The sequence below is a fragment of the Drosophila grimshawi genome, unplaced genomic scaffold, assembly GCF_018153295.1.
Source record: "Drosophila grimshawi isolate 15287-2541.00 unplaced genomic scaffold, ASM1815329v1 contig_311, whole genome shotgun sequence".
NCBI classification, from domain to species: domain Eukaryota; kingdom Metazoa; phylum Arthropoda; class Insecta; order Diptera; family Drosophilidae; genus Drosophila; species Drosophila grimshawi.
In genome coordinates, this window is record NW_025063098.1 from 26,333,275 (window position 1) to 26,350,759 (window position 17,485).

The 17,485-nt window shown below is 36.8% G+C and overlaps 4 protein-coding genes and 1 long non-coding RNA gene across 6 annotated transcripts; 2 read left to right on the plus strand and 3 right to left on the minus strand.

Moving 5' to 3' along the window:
* The first annotated feature begins 1,697 nt into the window (after nucleotides 1–1,697).
* On the plus strand, nucleotides 1,698–11,620 carry LOC6568579 (Y+L amino acid transporter 2). 2 transcript variants are annotated; one of them, XM_001994374.3, is made up of 10 exons: nucleotides 1,698–1,847; nucleotides 4,696–5,013; nucleotides 5,829–6,075; nucleotides 7,746–7,819; nucleotides 7,898–8,043; nucleotides 8,410–8,624; nucleotides 8,716–8,945; nucleotides 9,023–9,275; nucleotides 9,424–9,485; nucleotides 10,299–11,620. In XM_001994374.3, exons 2-10 carry the CDS (start codon nucleotides 4,726–4,728, stop codon nucleotides 10,299–10,301), a joined length of 1,518 nt encoding a protein of 505 aa, XP_001994410.2. In that variant the 5' UTR covers nucleotides 1,698–1,847; nucleotides 4,696–4,725; the 3' UTR covers nucleotides 10,302–11,620. The 2 variants fall into 2 exon arrangements, with proteins under 2 accessions (XP_001994410.2, XP_032596532.1); XM_032740641.2 differs by lacking the exon at nucleotides 9,424–9,485 and having other exon boundaries at nucleotides 1,773–1,847; nucleotides 10,299–10,790.
* LOC116805843 lies at nucleotides 8,600–9,874 on the minus strand. Its single transcript, XR_004365422.2, has 4 exons — nucleotides 9,434–9,874; nucleotides 9,125–9,325; nucleotides 8,765–8,951; nucleotides 8,600–8,656 (listed from the first exon to the last, which is right to left on the minus strand). It is a non-coding gene; the product is annotated as an uncharacterized LOC116805843 (long non-coding RNA).
* Nucleotides 11,621–12,215: 595 nt separating the features above from the next.
* On the minus strand, nucleotides 12,216–13,704 carry LOC6568578. The gene has a single exon (XM_001994373.2). The coding sequence runs from the start codon at nucleotides 13,675–13,677 to the stop codon at nucleotides 12,322–12,324; it is 1,356 nt and encodes a 451-aa protein (XP_001994409.2). The 5' UTR covers nucleotides 13,678–13,704; the 3' UTR covers nucleotides 12,216–12,321.
* Nucleotides 13,705–14,279: 575 nt separating this feature from the next.
* On the minus strand, nucleotides 14,280–15,851 carry LOC6568079 (vacuolar protein sorting-associated protein 72 homolog). Its single transcript, XM_001994372.3, has 4 exons — nucleotides 15,536–15,851; nucleotides 15,340–15,472; nucleotides 14,965–15,268; nucleotides 14,280–14,906 (listed from the first exon to the last, which is right to left on the minus strand). The coding sequence occupies exons 1-4, from the start codon at nucleotides 15,664–15,666 to the stop codon at nucleotides 14,422–14,424; spliced, it is 1,053 nt and encodes a 350-aa protein (XP_001994408.1). The 5' UTR covers nucleotides 15,667–15,851; the 3' UTR covers nucleotides 14,280–14,421.
* A 196-nt stretch (nucleotides 15,852–16,047) lies between these two features.
* LOC6568078 (hydroxysteroid dehydrogenase-like protein 2) lies at nucleotides 16,048–17,425 on the plus strand. The gene has a single exon (XM_001994371.2). The coding sequence runs from the start codon at nucleotides 16,141–16,143 to the stop codon at nucleotides 17,362–17,364; it is 1,224 nt and encodes a 407-aa protein (XP_001994407.1). The 5' UTR covers nucleotides 16,048–16,140; the 3' UTR covers nucleotides 17,365–17,425.
* Nucleotides 17,426–17,485: the final 60 nt, after the last annotated feature.

Consider the following 17,485-nt stretch of genomic DNA (forward strand, 5'->3'; position numbering starts at 1 on the left):
TCTTTTTACTATAATCTCGAATGATATTTTCTCAAGTTTAAGACTTTTTGTTTTAATAATATAATATAATACATTACTTATGCTTTATATATGTTGATGTATTTAATAATATTTATTTTTTGAATTGCTAAGATATTTAGTATTGCAGATATTTTCTGTAATATTTTTCTATCTATCGATAAGGCTTCAAAACACGTAATTGTCACATTACATGAAACCTTAAGCTTCTGAGCATATGGAAATATTCTATTTATATAGAACACAGTGATAAATACAAACAAATCATATTGTAAATCACTTAGTAAATGTACAGATCTGCCAATGCTAAGCATCACGATAACAGCAATTTGAATTTGAATTAAATTCAGTGACTTTGCGTACATTAAGCAAGATACTCATAAAGTTATATATACATATATATATATATATATGTTCTATGAACCTCAACTCAATGCCGCTTTAGCCACCACGACAATTGTCGATTACTTAAGCGACTAAGTAAACCTAACGTTGAGCAATACAAAAAACAAAATATACAAAATTATTTTTAAGTAGGAGCAAGTTTTAGTCTTATTGACTCGTTGTGCACAAAAGTTAAGTAAGTTCCAGTAATAAACACAAAATAGCACGACTTTAACTTTTATTAAAATTCCACAAAGGGGCTATTAGTGAATTGTACAGAGAAATTGAAACTGTCTTCGAGTCTCTTCATTGTCAGGGATTTGAATTGAAGCAGTTGAGTATACACTCATAAAAAAAAAGCAAAAAAAAAACAAAAAAACAATGAACTAAAGAGTTTTAATAATCGCCATACATATTCTGTCAGATTTCCTTTCTTAAAACCCAGATCCAGCATTTCTATTGTTTTTTAATCTATTGTATTGTAAAACTGTGTTCTCTTTTTATTTATTTATTTTTTTTTTAAGTGTAGACATTGCCCCAGCTGCGGATACATTCAATTATAGGTTGTTTCAAGACAGAGTGTGGGATTTGAAAGACTTATAAGCGCGAAAAATCTGTGAGCATCGCAACAAATTTGCACAACTCAACAACTGTGAAACGTGTGAAAGATACACTAAATGGACTCTAATCTGAGAGATTCTTTTGTATCTGCAGAACTGCTACAGTTGTCCAATTCATCACAATATGATAATTTTCAAAAACTACCCATCCGATAATGTATGTAGCACGTGTGCAAAGAGCTGACAACGTAATCAGCGCAGCATACAGATAATTAGTAATTGCGAACAAGTATCTTTTAGATAAAAATGACGCGAACTTTTTCCCGCTGGAGAATACTTGTGTACAAACAATTAAAAGCAAACATGTTGGTAGAATGAGAAAGAAGAAACAAAAAAAAAAAAATTAAAACAACTTTTGTTACGGCAACACCAGAAATTCTGTTGAAAGCCGAAACAGAATAAAAAATAACTCGTTTTTGGTTGAAAAATTATAAATTCAAAATTGCCGGTTAGAAGCGAACGAGCCCTCTATTAAAAACAGAAAACATTCAACCTCGAACAAGTTCGATGTAGCGCATAATCAGAGCTTTGCCGACACAAAACAAAGCTTCGACTTTGACTGGCCGAGCAGAGCTTTAACTGTGCAATGTGTGAAGTGTGAAGTGTGCACACACGGGGATGCTTTGGGTCAGCTGTACTCAAACTCTCGCCGAGATTGCGCCGCGAAAACGATGTCGTTGGCATGAAGCAGGAGGCAACAGCACCAGCTCTCTTGTCAGTCTGCCGTATTCGTTGATTGCGTGCGGTTCGCCGTTGTTCTCGTTGCAGTTGAACGCTTAACGGATTTGTGTGGCGCGAAATATATTTGTATTTGCTTTTGAGAAGGTATCTAAACTCAATAGATATATCCAGCGAATAATATTTTAACAACTGCCTGTGTACCTGTGTGTGTAATCTTGTGTGTGTGGACAATGCTTAAACTGTCATCACAGCCTGTTTTAATGTGCACAAAAGAAATAAGAAAATAACAAATATATTCGAATTTATTTAAACAAAAATATATACATTTTAAAACAAAACAGCGCAAATTTTGCTCAACTTGAATTGAAATGCTCGCGAATATTCAGAAAAGGCAAATGAATTTATAGCCACAAATTCACACCTATTAATCAAATGAATTATAAACATTAGCTTTAATTTGAGAAACAAAGAAACAAAGTCGATAGAAAATTCCTTCAAACTTATACTCATCTCTCTTATCAATACACACATACAAAAAAATGACCAAAATCAAAAAATGTACAGCGTATTAATAAAATGCTATCGGAAAATTTAAAAACATATGGCGCAAAAAAGAAAAATAAAACAATAAAGCAAAATTCACACCTCGGACAAAATTCAATCATCTGTAAATATAAGCTTAATTTAACAGGCACAGAAAAAATTCCCCAGAACTTCTTAATGTTGCACATATATAATTTGCAAATTCTTACTAAGTATATTAATTGTACTTTATCACATTGTGTATAAAATATTTAATGCATATAACATGTTCTGCTCTGATAGCAATTAAAGGGCATATATATAAATAGATAGCATGTGTGTTTTATATGTTTATAGATAGCTGAAAGACTATTGTACGTTTGTTTACGGTATCATAATTAATGGTTTTTCTTTCTTTTCTTTTTTTTTTGGTGTGTGTATACGCAAATTGGGCAACACTGTAATAAACACAAATGCGTTCACAGGCATAGCCTAATGAATCAATATACTATTGTTCAACTCATAAAGCAATTTTGTTGGCTAAAATTAGGCCACATTAATGGCTCGGTGAAAGGTAGAAAGGCATTGACAATGAGTAGACCGACATGCAGACAACGTAGTTCATTCATATAATGGTATATCAATTAACTATTACAAATACAATTGCCTTTCACACGTTGAAATTACATAGAACCCATGAGTCAGAAAATGTTGTAAGTTTCGCAGTAATTTCATGATATTACAGTTTTTGCAAGTTTCCGTTTCGTATTCGACGTCAGTTGTTAATCCAGAAAAACCCCAATTAACAATTTTGCTGCATCAAGTTGACCACTTTTATTGCCACACAAATGATGCAAAATATTCGACAAATTTTCAGAAAGCCATGAAATAATTAATTTAATAATTTTACACGCCGTTCGGCTTGGTTGCTCAACTGTAAACGTAAAAGAAGCACTTTAGTTGGGGTAATTAGCAATTAAAGTTTGTAGGAAACCAAAAAAGCACACTAATGACCAAATACCCTGTAACAGACTTCCTGTGTCTGTTATTGATCTCATTTGCTCTCATTTGATACACTGAAAAAACATATATATATATATATATTCGTAAAAAAGAAAGTATTTAAATAGGTGATCAAATTACTAAATACTAAGTATGACTGACTTCGATTTTCTCTGAGTGCAAATACTCTTTAACTCCGACAGAAAAGATTTATTTGTATTTTTAATTGCTCTCACTTGCTGTTAATATGTTAATTTCGAAAAAAAAAAAAAAAAAAAAATAAGAGTAAAATGTTATGCTCTGGTGTAGGCAGCTCATTAGTTTATTCACCTGTTTGTTCTACCTGACGCTGAATAGTAGTTGTAGTAGAATCATAGTTGAATCACATCTGTTGTTATTCTCGCTTGGGTGTTATGCTAATTTATGTAAAGCGCCCAGTGCCCAGTTTTGCCGGTTCTTGCTTTGGGGAGGAAGTACCTGACTTATATAATCGTAACTGAATAAACAAGTGACCTAATCATACCAAATACATGATTATAGGCAAGAAAGAGAGGGAGGTGGGCGTTGTTTGTTTTCCACAGCCTTGATTTGCCATTAAGTAAATATTTGTTTATATATATTATGGGCCGACACTCGCCCCATGTGTCAACAATTAATCTCGGGCTCTGTCAAACATTTCGTATATAACATATTATTTAATGAAAATTATTCGTGGTTTAACGAACTCATTGGAATCTCATTTATTTCCTCATCGTGAGTCTAGCTGATAATTTAAGAGGTCGTGCCTGATTGTAAGAGAAGGTACACACTGAGCACCAGCAAATGTCTGTTGTGCCCCGAAAGGTTTAAGAAGTGAAATACAAAACGAAATTCGCCAAAGTTAAAGTGCAAAATGTGCCACAAAAAAGTGCAGGGCATTGAACTTTGATTTGCCTTTTACTCAAACATATAACGAAATAAAAGCAAAAATCGAAACACAAAAAATAATAAGCACAAAGTCGTGCAAGATTAAGATTTCTAACTCAAGATTATGAGGTAATTGGCATAAGAGTTATTTGGCTTCGAAAAAATACTTTAATGGACTACTTATCGACGCTCCGAGGGAACAACGTGCTCTGCATAAAATAGCAGAAACAATATTTGACAAGCTAAAATTTGCAGAAAATTAAAACAATTTTATGAGCTCTATAAGTGATGCTATAAACAGTAAAATATAAATGTTCATCTGTTTAGCTAAAAATAGGCTCTTAAACTTATTAGGATGCTGAAAGTAAGGTATTGAGAAAACTAGTTTCAGTGAATCAGATGATTTTTATAAAATAATATGAATAAATTTGTAATTAGAATAGAGATATACTGAAAAGTGACTATAATTTTAAGACACAAATAATAAAAGTATTGTTCATTTATTTTTACAATATTTTATCCACTTAATAAAATAAACTTTTGGTTACCTTTTACTTTGCAGGTAGATTCTTGAAAATCACACAGCTGCAGGATGGAAACGGAGTCACTGAATCGCAAGAACTCCTCAAGGAAGAGCTCAATTGTAAATGGCAATGGAGATGCAACCGACAAACTGACCAGCGGCGATGATGGCGCTGGCGGGGATGGTGGCGGTGAGGTGACGCTTAAGGCCAAAATGAGCTTATTGAATGGTTGCACAGTCATTGTGGGCTCCATCATTGGCTCGGGCATCTTTGTGTCACCCACCGGAGTGCTCATGTATACAGGCAGTGTTAACTTGGCCCTTATTGTGTGGGTCATTTCCGGTCTCTTCTCAATGGTGAGTGAATAATTAAGTCAAGTTGGTGTCAGCAGCCATAAATATTGTTTGTTGCTGATATGCAAATGAGCTAAGAGTTCAGTTAGCTAACCACAGAAGCACACCTGTTGCGGAGGCGTTCAACAGTTGTGCATTGATACACTCTAAGAAAAACATGAAACAGAGTATTTGGAAAATCAACTAGAAAACGAGAAATAATTTTGAATTTATAAGATACATTTTTTTAATGGAAAAACGCTTGTTTCTTTTTTCTGCTTAACAAAAATCAAAAATACATTTGATTATTTTTAATTTGTAGAAACTTTCTTTCTACAATTTAAGAAATTTATAAAATCGCTTACACGTAATTGAAATGATGTTCTTATGAATCAAATTGACTTTGACGATTTTCTAAAATCGATGGCATATATTTTTTGCTTAGTGTATTAATCAATTCAACTAATAGATATGCGAATGCCAATGCAAAACTGTGAAAAGGACTCCAATACACTCAATTACAAATGCTGACAGCGTTTTGTCTTTTAATGAAATTATTGAAATTCCCACACACACACACACACACCCACACCCACACACGCACAGATACAAGTCAGTACACCCAATACAGATACAGGCCTGACACGCCCTTGTCAAAAGCACGCGTTGCGTCTGGCGTTCAATAAGAAATTACGTATACGCTGTGTGGTCGCTGCCTGGCAGTTGGCAGTTGAGGAAATGCTTGAAATGACAGCCACTTTGGGCTTGAAAATTGAGCATAGAAATCACTTTAAGAATAAAATTAACTTCTCATTAATTTCTCCTACATTGTAATTTAGGTGGGCGCCTATTGTTATGCGGAACTCGGCACGATGATAACCAAATCTGGTGCGGATTATGCTTACATTATGGAAACTTTCGGACCATTTATGGCATTCATACGTCTTTGGATCGAGTGCATGATTGTGCGTCCCTGTTCGCAAGCGATTGTTGCATTAACATTTAGTACCTACGTCCTGAAACCTTTCTTTCCGGAGTGCTCACCACCGGAGGATGCATCACGACTGCTGGCCGTTTGTTGTATATGTAAGTAGAACAACACCTACAGTTATAATATGCAATAAAAATCGAAGCGAGAGTGACCTCCTTAGAACACAAATACGAAGGTTAAATGTGCCTCCTCTCACTCGTAAAACCTTTGAGAAATGCTCTTATAGTCTCTAAGATCAGATAGGCAAGCAAACAAATGCTGTGTTCAGAAATGTTCCCCTCTGACTGTTACATAGATTTGCACAACTTCATGATACCCCTTTTGCACATTCTGATAGCCACAAACTTGTATAGATTAGCTGCACTCAGAAATGTTGCGTACTTGACCTATTGATTGGACCCAATTTGAATTATAGATCCCCTGAGAGCAGAGTAAATAGTAAAAGTGTTTGCCATTGGGTTATCAGCAGCAGTTGTTGTTACCCAGGCGGGAGGCACTACAATTTCCGATTTTGTTTTGTTTTGTTGATGCACAATCTAAAAAATAGTCGAAATCAACAGCAGAGAAATAAATATATATTTTTGCCAATAGGCAAAGCTGGCAGCTGAGATTCATGTTTAAGCATTCTAATCACAAAATATTTATAGTGTTTGCAACTTGAATGTAAAATTGCTATCATACCCTTTCAGAGAGTTTTTTAGCCGTGTTTATTGAAAATACATTATTTGGATATACATAATTGTTATCTGTGTAAGAAGTGCTTTTGATAAAGCGTTCTCTTTTTTCCCTCTGTTTTGGGCTCTGTAGATTAGATATTCAAAAAATGTAAATAATTATGCAGAACATTTTAATCTTTTATCAAATTTTTATCAAGTTAAATCATTTTTTATGTCTTCTACAGTTATGTAACTTAAGTTGTTATTCATAGAAAATATATTCTTATTTTGTATTCATTCTAATATATATTTTCTTGAGCAAACTAAGCAATATTAGATGCAATACGTTGTAGAAAATATATAGTAATTAATAGTTTTAATTGGATCTAAGTTGTCTACACATTATTTCCTGTAGTTTATTCTCTTCTATCAACATTTAAACACATCTAATCAAACTGAGTTTCTTGATTTTAAATTTGATGAAATCGGCTTATGTTTCATGGAATCACAAGTATTTCTAATACAAATTATTATAAGAGCACCTAGTTTTTTTTTTTACTTTAATACATGAATAAATTGAAGTTGAATAATTTAATTTACATAAATTGATTTGCCGGAATTAGTTTACCTTTTTTTCCTGATTTAAATATGTTTTCCTCTAGCCCCAAGAGTTTTTTTTTTTATTATTAACATATTAATATAATGGCAAAATCAAAAATTTAAGTGTCTGCCAGAGTATAGAATCGCCGCCTTGCCAGAGTTAGTTGTTGCTACATATTTTTTACACACATTACACCGCCCAAATGTCAAGTCTTGTATAAGTGTTGCACGTTGATAATGTGTTGAGTGACCGATCGTTTTTATAGTACTTATTTAATAATGATTTAATGAAGCGTATTTCAAAGCGCTCCAACAATACCGAATACAACAACAACAACAACAATAGTAAAAAAGAGAACAGACTGTTTAATATAACATTGTGTAAATCCTCGTATTATTACATCATCCGGATGATGCTCAGTTCATTGCAATTGATGGCTTCTTTAAATCGCTGGCAAGCGTATAATAAAAGAAACTCCTTTGTTGTCATTATGTCTGTATATTTGCAGTGGTGCTGACTCTGATCAATTGCTGGGACGTTAAATGGGCGACCGCTGTGCAGGATATATTCACATATGCGAAAGTAAGTTAAATGTCATTTGCAATTTAAAACCCAAACGAGAAAAATTACTACAGTCTCGGATTGAATTGGCATTCGCAGCTGCTGGCCTTGTTTATCATCATTGCGACGGGAGTGTATCAGCTATATCTGGGCAATGTGAAATACTTTACGTTCGATAACAGCGACACGCAGGTCACATCCTTGGCATTGTCCTTCTACTCGGGCCTGTTTGCCTACAACGGCTGGTGAGTTTTACACACGGCGAAAAACGTTCGTACTGAAATAAGGTTTAATTAATATGAACAGAATTAAATGATATTTATTTACTGTTAATATTAATTAATATATAATTTATACTATTTAAAATTATGTATACGCAAGAATACAACTTTAAGCCATAGACACTTCGAATAGTATTCGTGCGAAAATAACGGATGTAAAAAGAACTTTAATTCACTTGTATTTATATTATATATGTATATAAGATTACAATCGACTTGAGAACAAAGTAAATACTTGATTTATTTTTCTCTGTGTAAGCCGATTTGTTCATTTTGTCACATGGCTTGTTTGGTCTAATTGGATTTGTGCTTCTTACTTGCTGCTGTCAGGAATTACTTGAACTTTATCATTGAGGAGCTGAAGGATCCCGTCAAGAATCTGCCACGTGCCATTGCCATCAGTTGCACCCTGGTTACCATCGTCTATGTGATGGCCAACGTATCCTTCTACACCATCCTCTCGCCCGAAGAGGTCATGGGCTCCTCGGCCGTTGCTGTTACCTATGCGGAAAAAGCCTTCGGCATGCTGGCCTGGACCATACCAGGTGCGTACTTCAATAAGAGACTGACTGTCTGTCTGCCAATTTTATTTGAAATATTTCCATCGTCATTTTTTTTATGAATTTATCTTTGCAGTATTTGTGGCTTTGTCCACGTTTGGTGCCGTCAATGGCATTTTACTCACCTCCTCGCGTCTGTTCTACGCTGGCGCCAATAATGGTCAGATGCCAGAAATTCTAACCATGATTCAAATTCAACGCTTTACGCCCACTCCGGCTATCCTGGCAATGGCGCTGCTTTCCATGTTGTACCTGACTGTCTCCGATATCTTTGCGCTCATCAACTATGTGGGCTTTGCCACTTGGGTAAGTCTATCAAAATGAGAAAGAACAAACTTTGAATATAAATTGACTCAATTTATTTATTTTTTAATCCCTTTCAGCTAAGCATTGGCGTTGCTGTACTTTGTTTGCCGTGGCTGCGTTGGGCACAACCGAACTTGCCCCGCCCCATTCGTGTACCGTTGGTATTCCCCATTGTGTACCTGATTGCCACAGTATTCGTAACCGTTGTGCCCATGTACGCGAGTCCTGTGGAGACAGGCTATGGCATCCTCATGATACTATCCAGCATACCGGTCTATTTGTTATTCATTGCCTGGAAGAACAAACCAATTTGGTTCCAAAAATCCATGGGTAAGTTGTTTGGAGCTTAAATCTTTCTATTCTTCGCCAACTGCTTTCGTCTGTGTCCTCACCAAAAAATAAGAAAAGAAAAAGAAATTCTGTGCTTTCCTTTTCATATATTATTTACATGCTAAACTCCCAAAACGTTCTTCTCTAGGCGGACTTACACAAGTACTACAGAAACTGATGATGGTTGTGCGTCCCAAAGCGGCGTCAAAGGTTTTTAAGTTTGCTCCTTATCTTAGTTTTCTTAAGTTTGTATTAACACAACGACTAACCCAAAGAACACACACACCAAATGCCTGCTTTTTGCACTTATAATAACACTGTGTAACAAGTTTTAGGAAGATCAGATAACCTCAACATTTGCCTGTCTTTCGGACTGTCAAATCGGCTGCTAAATCGAAAACAAAAATAACTTTAATTTATAATAATGGAACATCATTTATGACTTTTCAAAAATGTAGCTTCGTTTTTTGATTAATTGCATAAAAAAAGGGAATTAAAAAAATACATTCACTAAACGCTATTTGAGATTAAACCTAAAGCTTCAATTCAAATTTTGCCACCTATGAAAATTTGGATATAAAAAAGGTTTTTTCCGTATTGATATTAAACTCAAAATACTGTATCAAATTTGATCTACTAACAAAACTCAATTTTTAGTCGCACTTTACTAAAACATACAGTTTATTTAAAAAAAAAATTTATGCTCATTTGCAATTAAAGAATAAACATTTTGTAAGTTCAAATAGATATATTAATATTCGATGTTTCCAAAAGGTTATCAGCTCGAATTTTTTTTTAGATTCAGCAGCCGAACTTAGACACAGCTTGACTGTGTTCTAGCTAAATTTTGTTGTTGCACAGTGTATTTAAACCTAACCTCTAACCTCTTTTATTATATCTTGTGCACTCGTATACGTAAACGTCTAACCATTCGTTCTTCATACTTAGTTGTAGCGCACTTAAGTAGATCCTTAGTGGTACTTATGTTCTTAACTAATTTTTGCTCTTCTTCGTACTTTGCAGTAAGCCTCACACGTTTCCTACAAAAGCTGCTCATGGTACTCGGCAAGCAGACGAAACCAGCTCAGGTGTAGAGATTAGCAGATGTAGAGGATTCATCACTTGGACTTATGTATGTTGAAAATTACCAAGCAGATGGGATAGATCACGTTAGCCAAACAGCAAATGATAGCATTTAATATAATATTGCATAACGAAAAGAAAGAAAACAAAACTCAAAAGCTTTTGTGTAGCCAGGCAATTATGAAATTATATATACACAACAAATTCCGGTGCTTGACGTATTCGAATTGAGAATTTTCTTCAAGAGCCAGCAATGAAAAACTACGAATAGATATATTTTTATATATGTTTTAAGTTTATACTAAGCCCAGTGCAGCATGTTTCATTTCCTTTCTTTGATTCCATCACAAAAATTGAACTAACATTTAGCATTGAACCCAAAATTGCAAAGACTGTAAAAAAAAACAAAAGCAAAAGAATAAAAAAAAAGCAAAAAGAAAATTGTTCAAAGCCTATTGTTACTTGAATTTTTTTTTACTTACACTCAAAAGAATGAAGAATATTGTATTCTGAACCAGAGAATAAATTTCAAGAAAATTTATAAATTTTAAATCGATTCGTACACCCAAAACATTTAGAATATTGTTCTCAAAACAAGTATAAGCATTATGGGCAATGTTGAAAATTCCAGACCAGAGAAAGAAATGCGTGTTTCAAGAAATCTATAAATTTTACAGAGCCTTCGCATAAGCTAATTACTCTTAGTGTGTGAGTAATCAAAATACATATACATTCTACAAGCTCTTGTGAATATTATATACACAAAATAACAATTATTTTGCCCTTTTCCCACTTTTAAATGGGTGCAGGTTACAATAATAATAATATTATCCATTAAGCAGTACAGCTATCTTTATGTTGACGAAGACCTTTGCTCCTTATGGAGCTAAACTCATTTGTACAATGAACATTATAATGCATTTTAAGAATATCGCATTAAAGAGTTTCAAAAATATTATTCTTTTTGGCAGCACCTTAAAGTATATTAATTAAAATTAGTAGAGACATGCTCAATTATATTGAAATCATTGCATTTTATGTTTAGATTATGATTTAAAATTATTTTTTAAGTAACTTTAGTTGGTTTTTTTTTGTTTGGAATTTATCACATTTGTCAGAACTGCCAGTTTGAAATGGAAACCCCGGAGATAACTTATACCCTACCTTCAATAGAGTACATAGCCAACTGCACATATCCTAACTGTTCAAAACATTGCCAAGATATAAAACATATTTAAAAAAAAAAAAAAAAAAGATCTGAATTGAATTGTTAATTAAAAATTAATTGCATTTTGTGTGCATTATTGTTGCTTTGAATGTTTTTAGCCTAGGGAATACCCCGCATACGGGTACTGCATATGATATTATGATATCTTGAATTATATATGTAACTGTTACACATTGTATTGGGCATTATTAGCTGTTCATTATATAGCCTGAAGCCGCAGCTGGAAATGCTGATTAAAACTACTATTACATGGATCCATATTGTTGACAATAATATTTGCTATTTATATAAATGTATACGTATATGTATAGGTATATAAATATGTATGTATTTTATGTATATTATATTATACTATATACTAAATATGTAAACGCGTTGAAACCACAAAATATTTCGTGTTTCTCATAAAAAAAAAAATATACAAACATTATAATAAAAATTATAAAAAAGATTACACTTTTGACTGAGACTTGACTGGCTGTTATAATTTAATTCTAAATTTTATATCAGCTTGAAGCAGAAAGGCATATCTCCTTATAGAGTTTGATTCTGTATATGTAATATATGTCAGAGTCAGTCCACTGCTTGATAGACTTCTTGAATGGACTAGGATATCTGTTCTTTGTCGATTTGATTTAATTAATATATTTAACTTGTAATACTGAACAATTTCAAATAGATAAGTTTTAGGTTTCACTTTTTTTTTTATAATCCTTGACAGAATTATCCTAATTCCTATATGAGACTTCTGTGCTCTCGAAGATTTAGCAATTCCCGTTGCTGCAGACCATACTCATCGTTCAGGAGCTCGAAGTTCTTGGTGCTTAGGTACGTCGACAAAGTGGGAGCAAAGTTTGATTTGTTCACCTCCTTTTCCAGCTGTCGAAATTGCCGCAGAGCCTCCGCATAATTGGCAGTAGCCTCCACATCCTCGAAGCTGCGCTGGAGCAACAAACGGTGCGCATCCCCACCAGACTTATCATTGGAGATGCGGCTGTATTTCAGTTGCTGACAAAGTTTAAGGAACTTTTGGCGGTACTGCATATTATAGTGACGCTCCATGGTGGACCTCACCTTGGAGTATATGCTGTCTATTCGAAAATACCAAGAGGAGAGTTTGCTGTAATCCTCATGGGTGAGACTGGCAGGTCGAGCATAAGGCGATTGGATTGAGAGATCCTTGGATTCACTGCTGATGATGTCCTCCAATGAATGGGAATCGGTGGATTTACTTTGAATTTCCTTTCCGCCAATGCTCCTGCTGGCCAAATCCGCTAGCTGCAGGAACTGCGGCAACTCCTTGACGCACTCCTTGTCCAGCGAAATCTCGCAGAGCACCAGAGTGCAGACTGATCGCTTAGAGTCAAAACTCTCCTTGATGCAGTCCAAGATTAGCGAGTTCTGCGAGTGTTTTCGCTTTGGTAGTTGCCGAAAAAACTTCACCAGATCCGTGCGACAAGTGCAGTCGAAGATGTCAAACAGGGAGAATTGAACCTTGTGCCTGTGACCGCCATCATTGAGCAGAAATTCCACATGAATGTAATCATCGCCAGTTGCAGAGACTCGCAACGATGCATACTCATTGCGCAGCCATTGGAATAACTCGCTGGTGCTTTGCATTTCCCTCTTACCGCTGCGTCGGGATTTGGCCAGCATGTTGATCATGTCAAACTTCCTCACATCATAGTACTCCACACAGATGCCCTCAAGGCGATGCTGCCCCAACAACTTGTCCAATTGCGAGACGAGCAGATGCGTCAACAGATTCACATTGTGGCTGCGACGAGGCGTCAAGCGGAGCAGACAGCCAGAGCGATGATGACGTATCATCTGCGCCAACAATCCGTTGAGCTCATCCTTCACATGTCGTTCCTCCTCGTAGCCTACAGCGTCAAACTGCAACCGCTGAACGTAATCAGTTGATTGTGATTTTTTCCTTGACTCATTGCCGCTCATCAAGCGCAGCATCAGAGTCGTCTTGCTCAGCAATTTCACATTGCCATCAATAGATTTGTCAATTCGGCTGCTATTGGACATTTTGTGCATGGAATCCGTGAGGGAGACAACAACACGTTGTAACTTTTCACACATCTTTTTGCAGTCGAAATCTTGTTCTTTTTGATAAAAAAAATATATATATTTTAAAAATTTAGATAAATGTGTAGAGAAATTTGCTTAATCCAAAATAGACATTTGACTTTGATCGCACTTGCAAGGTAATTTCTGAAGTATGAGAAAACGTACACAAACACAAAAACACATAGATATTTCTATATAACAAGCTTAATCTTATTACCAAAGTTGCGAACTCCGAATGATCTTTTAGTTAAGCTTAATTATCATTTATATAAAGTATGCAACAGTAGTATTTCAAAAGTTGATATTTGTATATTCATAATTCAAGAATGCATTTTTAGAGTTGATCCTTACGCTTCTAGCACTGCATTAGATTCGAAAATCTGCAAGAATTTTATTCAGGTATAAAGTTTTTCTAGTCATCTAAAAGTATGCTGCAATTTATGCTTCGCTTTGGGTAATCTTAGCCAATGCAACAACCTACATGGTTTCACTGGTGCGTGCACATGCTATACGACTAGAAATAAAAAACACAATTTGTTGCTTTTAAATAAACCCAGGTAAAATAAAAAACTATTAGGCAACAACATTAAAACGAAGTTTACTAATAAGTTTGATTGGAATATCTCGGAAATAGAAAGTTGTTCATTTAAGAACTCATCTGCAATCAATAGTTGCCAATGAGTAATTGATAAAAATCTTTACAATAAAATACTTATAAATAAACTCTCTTCTTATCTAAATTCTTCTTATTAATAATTATTCCGAATTTTTGTTGGTTGTGGCTGCCTTTTGACGATTTTCCTTGACCAGTTTTCGCCACTCCATCCATTTTGCCAGCTCCGGCAGTTCGCTGCTGCTGCTCTGCTGCTCCAGTTGCATATAGTAAGCCTCGCGTAGGATCTTGAAGGCTTGGATGCTGTAGTATGGCTGCTGGGTCACGGGATCAAAGTAGCGAGCTGGCAGTCGGGTGATGGGACAAATGCCGCTCGAGCTCTTTGGTGGTCGCTTTGGGCGAAAGATCGCATGGAACGCTTTATCATTGAAATCATTTTCGATAGTTACAAAAGTGCGCTCGCATTTCGATGTGGCATAATTGGGATCCGAGGACAGCTTGGTAGTGGCACCTGTTGGCTTACGCATGACGGGCATTGTCAATGAATGATAGCGTATAGTTGGGCCCGTAAAGACTCGCTTTGTGGGACGAGTCTTCTTTTTCTCAAGCTCCATTTTTTGGAATTTCTCTGCAAGTAAGCTAAGAAAGTTATAATGGATTGCTTACAAGATGAATTGTTGACTTACCCAGCGATTTGAGGTTCTCCTCCTCGGTTATTTTCGCCTCCTCGAGGAGCTCCTCCTGCGTGGGCATATAATCCTCGACGCGCACCTTTTTCTTCTTGCGCTTGCGAGCGTCGTCCAGTTCCTTGAGCCGTATTTTCGTTGCCTGTGTTTTAATGGCCGTCGATGTGCGTATGGATTTGCGACCGGAGTCCAGAACAGTGAAACGTGGACGCACTCTGCGCTTGCCGACGCCGCCAGCACCCCGCTTCTTGTGCAGTGTGGAAGCGGTTTTTGTTTCCTTTTTCACAACGAGTTTCGCCGGTTCCTATTTATAGTAATTATGTATATTATATATATCTATTTTAACTACATATATTATGCGCTTTTTCTGCTTGCCTTGTAGGCTTTTGTGTTGACGCCACCTCGTTTGCGTTTCTTGTCCGGCGCCTCTTCCTGGTCTGATATGGGCTCATCCTGCTCGTCTATGCTGAAATCGGAATCGACCACATCCTCCTCCTCGTCTTTTTGTCTGTGGAAGTTAAATGGGATTATATTATTTTGATTATCTATTACTATTTATAATTTTACACACTCATATTCGTTGTCTCCTTCTTCATCCTGAAAACCGCCATAGGAAGTTTTGTAGAAATCATCTTCTTCTTCGTCGAGCAACACGGCTATTTTGTTGCCAGCATTGCTGCGTCGCGAACGCGAGGCTGCCATTTAATATTAACTATTTATTTTACACTATTCTGTTAATTTTTAACCTTTTGCTGCAATTTTGTAATTATCAACAAACAAATTCAGTGTGCGTTTTTCTTCTTCTTGCACTTGACACTCACTGGCCCAGCCAGCATTCACATAAAATCCGTTTACATGTGAATGCCAACGCCTAGGATCTTTTTTAGAATTTAAATGTATAATTTTTAGCATTCAATGACAATTTTTGAAGAGATGATTAAAATACAGCTACTAAATTTGCTGTAATTGCTAATTGGTGATATATGCGACTCTATGGCGTTTGCTGTGCCTGAGTTAACGTTCATTTGGAGTGTATACAAAAGTTGATACTGCCGAATATGTTGTCTGGCTGCCGATCAGATTGCACTTTGGACTTTCTCCTCAACACTGATTGAAGGCTTGGGCTCATTTTCAATTAATACTGCAAGTGAAACGGTTTATCAGGCAGCTGAAAGAATGATCAACTCTGGAAAATTAGCGGGACGCACCCTGTTCATCACTGGCGCATCCCGGGGAATTGGCAAAGCAATCGCTTTGAAGGCTGCACGCGATGGTGCCAACATTGTGGTTGCGGCTAAAACAGCCGAACCACATCCCAAATTGCCAGGCACCATTTACACGGCTGCCGCCGAGATTGAGCAGGCCGGCGGCAAGGCGCATCCCTGCATTGTCGATGTGCGCGATGAGAAACAGGTGCGCACCGCCATCGCTGATGCTGTGGCCAAATTCGGTGGCATCGACATCGTTGTGAATAATGCCAGTGCCATTTCATTGACCAGCACTCCGGACACGGACATGAAACGTTACGATCTGATGCATCACATCAACACGCGGGGTACGTTCCTCGTCTCCAAGGAATGTCTGCCCCACCTGGAGAAGAGCAATCATGGCCACATTTTGAACATCTCGCCACCGTTGAGCATGAAGGCCAAATGGTTTGGACCCCATGTCGCCTACACAATGGCCAAGTACGGCATGTCCATGTGTGTGCTAGGCATGGCAGCGGAGTTCCGGGATCGTGGCATCGCCGTGAATGCCCTTTGGCCCCGCACTGCCATCCATACGGCGGCAATAGAAATGCTGACGGGACCGGATAGCGCCAGCTGGTCACGCAAACCCGAGATTATGGCCGATGCTGCCTATGCGATACTCTGCCGGGAGCCCAAACAATTCACCGGCGAGTTCTTCATTGATGATGAGGTGCTCGAATCTGTGGGCATCAAGGATCTGACAGACTATGCCTGTGTCCGGGAGAATGCCGACAAGCTGATGGTTGACTTTTTCGTTGAGTCCAAGGATGCGGAGGCTGTCAAGGAGAATACAGCGCCAGCGCCTGCAGGAGACGACAAAATTCCGCAATTATTTAAGAAAATTGAGGCACTGCTCTCGCCAGAGATTGTGTCCAAGACACAGGCTGTCTACCAATTCAATATCAGTGGCGCCAAGCAGGACACCTGGTATCTGGATCTGAAGAATGGCGCTGGTGCCTGTGGCACGGGCACTCCACCAGCAGCTCCCGATGCCACACTCACGATGAACTCGACTAATTTCTTCGATATGTTCTCGGGGAAACTGAAGGCGGCACCCGCCTACATGTCCGGCAAGCTCAAGATCAAAGGCGACTTTCAGAAGGCCCTCAAGCTAGAGAAACTGATGAAGGCCCTCAAGTCCAAGTTGTAGCTCATAAAGGCAATCAAAATATGTATCTGACTGTATTCAATAAAAAACTAGAATTTGTTAATTAAATCGATCGATCCAACTACGATTACGAATGCACCTTTCGTACATTGTACCAAACACT